The sequence below is a fragment of the Hemiscyllium ocellatum genome, chromosome 14 (assembly GCF_020745735.1).
Source record: "Hemiscyllium ocellatum isolate sHemOce1 chromosome 14, sHemOce1.pat.X.cur, whole genome shotgun sequence".
Lineage (NCBI taxonomy): Eukaryota > Metazoa > Chordata > Chondrichthyes > Orectolobiformes > Hemiscylliidae > Hemiscyllium > Hemiscyllium ocellatum.
In genome coordinates, this window is record NC_083414.1 from 22795776 (window position 1) to 22804816 (window position 9041).

Below are 9041 nucleotides of genomic sequence, written 5' to 3' on the forward strand. Positions count from 1 at the left end.
AGAATTGTATTGGGGACTTTAACTTTTTTTTGTTAATGAAATTTGTCACTTGAGTTTAACCACAGCACCACAGCACCATTGCTCAAGGCAATGAAGGTGATTTTAAAACAAGTGGTTTATTTCTGTGACAGTAACAGAGGAAAAAAAAGATATTCTTGCACAATCATTTATATGCTCCATAATCTGTTTGTTTCCTCAATGGATCAGTTCTTAAATATAATCATGAAGACTATTTTTATTAATTGCATACTCAATTATAAAAATAAGTCTCTGTTCCCTTTGACTATTTTAAACTTGCTATTGTACTTGTTCGCAACTACTGTTTGCATGATCTTAAGCACAGAAATATTAAGGACAAGAATGTGCAAGATCAAAGTGGGCTTATTTCATATAAACCAAAGTACAAGGAATTCTGGCATGCAGTTTTTATCCAAATATTGTGCAACGTAATTATGATGTGTCATTTCAAACATTCCTAAATAATTCAGTATCCACAATAATTAACATTTTCTGAAGCTAGCCACAAAAATGCAGAAAGTTTTAGTTTTTGATGTTGACTTCAGTTTCAAACCTAAGTGGTTTGCAACAAAAATATAAATAGTCCTTTGGTTCCTGTACAGACTGTGAGAAAGAGAAAATGTAATGCAAATTCCTATACATTTTTTAATTGAAGAAAAGTGATTAGAGATATTTCTAGAATACCATTTCCCATGTGGTGTCAAAGTAGCACTCTCAAAAATTCTAATTTAGTTTGCAAATTTTGAACTAATTTAATTTGCAGTGGTCCACGGTATGTAAATACTTAAAATGATTTGAACAATAGAATACCGAGCTAGTGAACAAGAGTACAGATATTCAAATTCAGCATGTGCTGCAATATTACTTAGAAGTCTGTAAAGAAGAAAGAATGTTGAGTGCCATTACTCTTAACATTTCCCAAATAATAGAGGCTTTTGTTACATTGTTGCACATCATCTTTAAGTGTGTTCAATGTATGCTTAATATTATTTTGATACATTGTTATAATATAATTTAAGCAAAATGCCATTTCAACTGAAATGTTTACTAATTTACATGTATTAACTAATTACCAGCACCACAAGTCCATTAATGTGTCTACTATGATGTCTGGTTACTAACTGTATTAACATTGATGCTCTGATTTCCACAAATGGAATAACTTTTGATCCACTGATGCTGAAGGAAAGCATTAAACTTAACTGTTTCTGTGCTAATGTGGTCAGTTAAGAAGTGGAATAACTGCAGAATGAAAACCTATTTTCTCCTGTGTCCCAACAATCCTGTTGAAGGCTTACAGCTTCTCCTAACTGGAGCTTCACCTTATCCCTGTTTAACATGCTAATTCCCTTACGCAGCCACCATGATTGTTATTGTTCATGAACTATCTCAGCTAATAAATGATATATGCTTCAGGGCTTAGCATTGGCATTATCACACCTTTTGAAAATGTCCAAAAATTAAAATAAATTTGATTCTTACTTCATACTCCCTCAGTGGCATCAAAAATAACTTAATGCACAAAATTTCTTAAGAATACACGAAATACTTCTTTGAACGTTTCTATGTCTCAAGTGCCATGTGTATATTATTGGCTTAAAAATGCATTTTTGAATTTTATCTCTACTTTTATTCCATTTGGGCAGCATGTGCTCATTCTGAATTAATATTTGACCTGTGTTGCACAGATGAATTTTCAAGTGCAGTGTAGGTAGGCCAATAAAATGGGCTGCTGCATCTGTGCTACTGTTTTTAACTTTAAAATGGGTCATGGTCTATTGTAGGATCCTCAGGAGGATAGACACAATTTAGAGAAGAATAAAATTTGGTATGAAAAGATTTTGTCTCTTGGATTAATTTTGTTCCATTTGGCTTGTAAGCATTTTTTTATTAAGTACTGAAAAGTGAAGACCATAATATCGTGCAATGACAACACAAGTCCGGATGAGAAGTGGTAATGTATCATACAGTTGTTTGTGAAATTTTATTTCAAAGTCATTTGAAAAATAGAGAGCAAATGGAAGAAGACGTGAAATATCCTTCAATCTCTTACAAAATACAATAATGCCCATGTTCTGATCGGTCAAACTTATGGTGCAAAATGAATACCTATTTTGGCTCTTCCTTTATCAAAATATTGAAGGGGTGCAAAAGATTTGACATACTTTGCACAACAGTGTTGGTTTCCAAGACAAAGCTAATTTATCTGGAAGGACTGAAGTTCACCAAAAGTTGTAAGTAAGCCCACTAATGTAAGGCTACCCTTTTCATACATTTCTATAAGTTTGTTTTTATTTGAAGAGTCCTCTTACAAGATTCCTAAAACGCTTTATTCTTAGATGACTTGAATACATTTCAACAATGTTTGAATTAATACTGAACATTTACCATGGAATCAAGCTTACTTCTTAAGGTGCCTCTGTTTGGTTAATTTTGCTGTGCCTTTGCTCCTAAATAAAATAAATGCACATTTATAAGTTTACTGCATATGCATATGGTCATTGAACACGAATCAAACTACAAAGTTTGTTGTTGCATTACATTGGATGGAATTAATTTGACAAACCATTGTCACATCTGTGCATTTTGACTTTGAGATTGTGTAGTCCAGTTTCAAATTTTTCAGTATTCCATATTGGATTGAGGGAAGTGAGTAAATCACTAATATTTGGGAAGGTTATTTGGAATAGAGTCTTAGGCTTTAGGCCTTATATATATCCTATTCAATTTTAGTTCATATGTTAGATTGTTTCCATGAGTAGCAATTGTGTCATTCTTGTAACCTTGGGGAAAAAAGTGAGAATTTGTAATTTTTTACCTACAATAATAGTGCTTTTTTTAAAATGTTATTGTCTTTTTTTCAGAAATTACAGATGACTCTTCAATGAAAATGTTGAATATGAAGACTATTTATATTCATGTTTTGCCGACAACAGCTGAGGCCTAAGATCTGTACAGATATGTAGTCCTTATGAATGCTGCGTTATGACCATGTTGTACTGCTAATGGATTATCCATACCTGGATTTAATTTAGAAAATTTGAAAATGTTGTTTGGCTGTACACTTGACACATCAATGAAGAAGATTAAATGCTATTTCATAAAATTACATTTTATTTGATGTCATACATATATTGATTCATTTTCCTCTTGAACCTCGGCAAGAGTAATCTACAGTTGGACATTATAATAACATTGGTGCAAAGGAGACCACAGATGGAAGGGCACAGGTGCTAAGTCAGTTTGTTCTTTCTTATGCGTATCTGATTTCCTCTGTGCTGTTGTGCTGAGCAAGAGGCCAGGCATTTCCCCTTTGAGGGAGGGGAATTCATTTTAAGGTTGATATTGATACTTTTTATAGCTTCATCAGCATAACATTAATAGAGACATGGAAGTTATCCTCTGCTTCAGGTGCTTTGTGGGAGTCATTGGCACAAAGGATACTAATAGAGAGACTGAAACATTCATCATCACAAAAATAAATAGTTGGGAAGATAACAAGGTACATCACGAACAAGAATAAAGAATAAATCTGAAGCAGCAAAGTTCCCACAATCTTGTTAATCTTTCTAACCAGTTTGTATGCTGGTTGTACCACAAGATTATGGAAAAGAACAAAAGTTATTTTTTCTAAATCTTTGTGGTAATAGCTCAGATCTTTACAGCATCTGAATGAAAAATTGCCATCTAACATTTTAGATTGAACTACCATGCTGTTTGGAATTGTTCTTCCAAAACAATTAAGTGTTGGTTCTTTGTCCCCTTTTTTCTGGGCACTATGTCTAATAGTTAAACTGAGATTGTAGGTTTTTAAATGATGCCACCAGGTTTTGTGGCATCTTGCAGAGAAAAAGTTACCATGATGTTCACTGTATCTTAATCATCCAAAAGATAATATGGTTCAGACCTCATGGTCTGTTGAAGAATGCTTTTTGGATACAATATTTGCATGCAGATCAGTGAGTAGCCTTGTGAATGCATGTGAATCAAATTACATATTTTGCTGCATTACATTGGATGGAATTAATTTGACAAACTATTGTGAAAGTTGGTGCATTCTGATTTTGAGATTATGTAGTCCATTTCAAACATTTCAACTTTGGTTTGGGGGTAGAAAGTAAACCACTGATTTTGGGAAGGCTTTTTTGGAATGGAGTCTTTAGGCTTTGGGTTTCATGTATATTCGATTTAATTTTAGTTCAAATGTCAGATGGTTTTTATGATCAACAATTAAGCAGACACAACATAAGACCCAACTTTGAGAATGAAATTCTGCTTAGTAAATGTGGTGTGAAAAGCAAATGCATTGGACACTTATTCAATGTAATTGTCAAATAAGCAGTTTTGCTCTCATATGCATGAACTACATTATTTGGACAGACTCTCTATTTTTATTCACATTGTGTTAACTCCATTATACATCCTTTGTCCTATGAATTTTAGCATCATACTTGTGGTAACCTATCACTAATATTTTCACAATGGTATATTGTAGGAATGAACATGTTGCTTGTAATTCCATTTCAGTAACTTTCAAACAGCCTCCGCAGAAAATGCCTTCTTGAAACTATGCAATGCAATTCCCCACAAATGGGCAAAAAAGGTTTGGATAACTAGCAACTTACAGCTGCTAAAGTACATTTTGGAAACTCTTAATTTCTTATACAGTTATACATGTGCCTAGGAATTGTATTTTCAAAGTGTTGGGCCTTCTTCTTGCTTCTGTACTACTTGCATTAGTCCTAAAGATCGATTGGGAATGCAAATTGTTTTGGGCTCATATTCAGTTGTAAAATTCGGGTTGAGGTTGTTCGTTTCTCAATGCGTGAACTAACTTTAAATAAATATAACAATGTAATGTAGTGACAATTGTAATGGTGCACTTTGTTTTTTTATTATTGGAGCTTCTTAATCAATGCTTTTTGTAACCAGTAGTTAAGCTGATTTGTAGTCCAACTGGTGTGGTTAATGTCGAAAACATCTACCTCTCAACCAGATGATAAACCACTTTTTAAAAACATTTACTGAGAAAAAGGGCCTCATCAAAGCCACAGTGAACAACAAGATTGAATGAAAAAAAAATATGGATATTAGGAAGGATGATAGTACTTAAAATTGATAATTGATCTTGTCTAGATGGGATACATCCTAAATTACTGAGGAAAGTAAGTGTAGAAATTGCAGAACTGCTGGTCACAGTCTTCAAAATGTCCTTGGAAACAGAGGTGTTGCCAAATAACTGGAGAATTGCAAATGTTACACCCTTGTTTAGAAGAAAGAAGAATTGCAAATGTATGATTCCAGGTAAACCAGTTTAATGTCAGTTGTCTGGATGCAGGAAACATCTAGAAAGGATAATCCCGGGATAAAATTAAGCGCCACTTGGTCGACTGTCGTGAATTAATAATGGAAAACCAGCAGGGATTTTTTTAAAGATATGTCATATTTACCTAACTTGATTGAGTTCATCAGAGAAGTACCAAAGGGTCAGTATTAACAGTGCATTGCATATGTATATAAGCTTTAACAAAGTGTTGATAACTTATCATATATTAGGCTTATTGGCAAAATTGAAGCCCATGGGATAAAAATGGCAATGGCCGTTTCGATTCAAAATTGGCTAAGGGATAGAAAACAGAATTGTTGTGAATGGCTGTTTTCAGACTGGTGGAAGACAGAACGTGGATTTCCCCAAAGTTCACTGGAACCACTACTGTTTTGTTTTGGATATATGCTAATGACATGAACTTTAGGTTACAGGGTACACTTTGGAAATTTGCCAACATGAAACCAGGAAGTATAGTCAACACTGAGGGACTAACAGACTCAAATGTGGGACATATACAGGCTGATGAAATGGATTATCACATGGCAGGGAAAATTCAATGCAAAAAAAAACCTTTTGTAAAAAGGAGAGAGAAAGAGATGATATATACTAAATGGTAACTTTGGAAGGTTCAAGAAAAGTGTATATCAATTTTTGGAAGTGCTAAGGATTATCCTAGCTTGTTACATTGAAGTGAAGATTTGATTTTTTTTTCCAAACGTTAAATTTCGGGTTTCAGTTTTAAGATTTTTTTTCTGTCTTGTTCCAGCTATAGTTAAGTGCCATTTGCCATTTATTTATTGGTTGATGATCTGATTTATTTAATGGATTGGACAGCTGAAACAAATATTGCAGAGCAACTGAAATCAGCAGTGTAACTTGATGTGTCAGAAACATCAATAACAATCAGTCAAACAAAACGTGATCGGGAGTTACAAGATACAGAGAAAATGCTTCCACTCTCAGGGAAGACAAATTAGAAATTATCAAATTAAGGTAGTTACCAATAAATACAATAAGGAATTCAGAAGAAATTTCTTTACCCACAGTGGTAAGAAAGTGGAATTTGCTCCAGTAATGAGTGATTGGATCAAATAGTATATATCCAATTCAGCATGTGCTTGACAATTATATGATGCAGAAGGAAGTAGAGAGTTATGATAAATTTAGTTGAGGAAGGATGAAAGGACATTCCAGTGAAACATAAATGTTGGCTAGTTGTGCCAATGTCCTGTGTTAATGTCACATACCCAATGTAATTATTAGTATAGAAGGAAAGAAATCTTTGCAACCAAAAGTAGAGAATTTATAACATCCTTAAATTCATTAACCTGTTTACATTCAATAAACAAATGATAAATCAACATTTTCATTAGTTGTAGTTAAATCATTTCTGCTTTCTTAGCAATCACTCACTTTGTTTACTGAGAATCTACAAGCCTCAGTCTCTGTTGCTTCCTTATTCAACAGGGTGAAAAATCACACAACACCAGGTTGTAGTCCAACAGGTTTAATTGGAAGCTTCAAACCTCAAGCTTGCGTTGCCTTTTAGTGCAGAGGAATCTTGTCAAAGTGGGGAGCACTGAAAATCCAAGTGGCAGACATGGACCACGCTATTTTCAATGTCATACCAGCACCAATATTTTAGCAGTCTACACAGCAAACCACTACATTGTCTCTGAGCAAATGGCCGTGCGTGCAAGTCAAAAAGGAGCAATCACTAGTGTGCATCAAGAAGCACTGCAGACTTTCAGGGGCTACCTCCGTAACCAGTCAAACAGATCATCTGATTATACTACCGGGGTTAGCCATGGTTATTCAGGCACTTGATCCAACCAGAATCTGCAGCTCCATGTCTTTGAGCCACAACCAGTCCAAGGATTGTAGCTAGGTCAGTTGGGGTGCTGTGGAATCATAAATCCAGCAGATAGCTGTTGTCAATTGTGAATGGATGAGGACTGTGAATTCCAGAATTTAGGGCTTTGCACAGATACCAGCTTCTACATGGGGAGAGTGTTGAGCCAACAAAGGTATATGAATTTCTTAATACATAGATGCTGGTAAATTGGGAGGATTGACAGTTATATTAGGGTTCAAGGAGAAGAAGAGATGGTGATAATTGAAAAGGCCACAGGGACAACAACACAAAAGAGAACATGAAGGATGGGTGGAAGTCTGTATTTTGCAAGTGGAACCTGCAGCTGTAATTAATTTGGAATGTTGCCATATTGGATCAAAAGTTAACTGCATAATTGTTGCACAAAATGGCTGACAGTACATGCAGTTGGATGGAGTAAGTTACAGTTTTATTACTTCAGCTACAGCACATAAATCAATTTTGGGGATGGGGTGGGGGAGAGAATAAATCCATGGGAGGGCTTCGGCGATGGTTATTTTCAAATACATTGCAATATTCCTAATATCAGTTTTATACTTTGCACAGTAATTTAAATTTATGATCCCCATGGAGGTCTCATGTTTCAAAAAAAGAAAGTATGAACATCCAGCTAATAGCAAGAAAGATGCAAGAATTTTTAATTTTTGAGACTTACTATAATAAGCAAGCCAGAAACAATAACCACCATTATTTAGGGTTTAGACAATCTGTGATTGATTGTGAAGAACTATTGATTCTTAATTTTAAATCATTTACTTAAGTATGACTGAAACTGGCATTCCAGTTCTCCTCGAACCAGTTTAAAGTGATTCGTAGCTTCTGAGAGTTTGCTTCCACATTTATCCTTTCCCAGCCTGGTAATTGGCAACCCCAGAATTTAATTTCATTGTGTGAGATTTTCATGGTGATTCTCTCTAGTGCAAGCTAGGTGAAGGCAAGCACCCAATTGCATTCCTGTGCATTTGACCATTAAGGCTTCAGCCTCTATCTTCTCCTCTCCAGTATCCACTGCAAACACAGAGTGCTGACATTGCCTCCAAGTGTGAAAACCTTTTGCCTTTCTTCCAGCAAACAACACAGGTTTCCCCATAATCTGGAACACACTCAAAACCAGATCACACGTCGGGTAGATGGAAGAACATGTCACATGATCCTCTTCATTTTTTTCGAAATTAAAACACACTTCCAAAACACAACAATCTTGTTTTTTTTTTGCATATTTATTCACCAAAAAAAATTCTAGTTGGTTTAGAACTCTGTAATCAAAGCTCATATTCAGTGTGCTGTGCTGCATGAATGTGGAGACTGAATGGTCCAGTCTCCTTTAAATAACATTAACACTTAGCACAAATAATGCCTGTGCAATTTTGTGAGGTTCAAAATATCCCCTATTATCATTGCTACAAAGTTTGCAAATTTTATTCTTTCAATAAGTGATCAAATCAGAATTCTAATGTTCTGCAATTGTCGGCTTGCCATGGAGCAAGAAGCATGTAGTAACAATGTGAACAAGTTGTACAGTAACTGGCTTAGTTTTCAACAAAATAAGTAGGATTATTAATTCTCATGCTGCAGCAGTGGTCTATAAGTATTTTGGTAGAGGAACTCATTTCAAATGGATGATAAATTACCAAACCCCATAGCATAAACTATGTGAATTTACTTTTCTGAATGAAAACTTCATCATTGGCTCCTATGTTAAAGGTACCTGCATGAAATCCAATTCAAATTCTGTGATATATTGAACATTGATGTGATTAGTGATGTACAAAACTTTTACCTTACCTTCAGCTGAAAGGT

General features: G+C 34.8%; 1 protein-coding gene across 1 annotated transcript in view; it reads left to right on the forward strand.

Moving 5' to 3' along the window:
* Positions 1-4880, forward strand: part of iars1 (isoleucyl-tRNA synthetase 1) — a 190122-nt gene extending 185242 nt beyond the window's left edge. Inside the window, exon 34 of the mRNA XM_060835504.1 lies at positions 2883-4880. Within this exon, the coding sequence (XP_060691487.1) occupies positions 2883-2965 (83 nt within the window). The 3' untranslated portion in view covers positions 2966-4880. The remainder of the gene's footprint in view (positions 1-2882) is intronic.
* The last annotated feature ends 4161 nt before the right edge of the window (positions 4881-9041 follow it).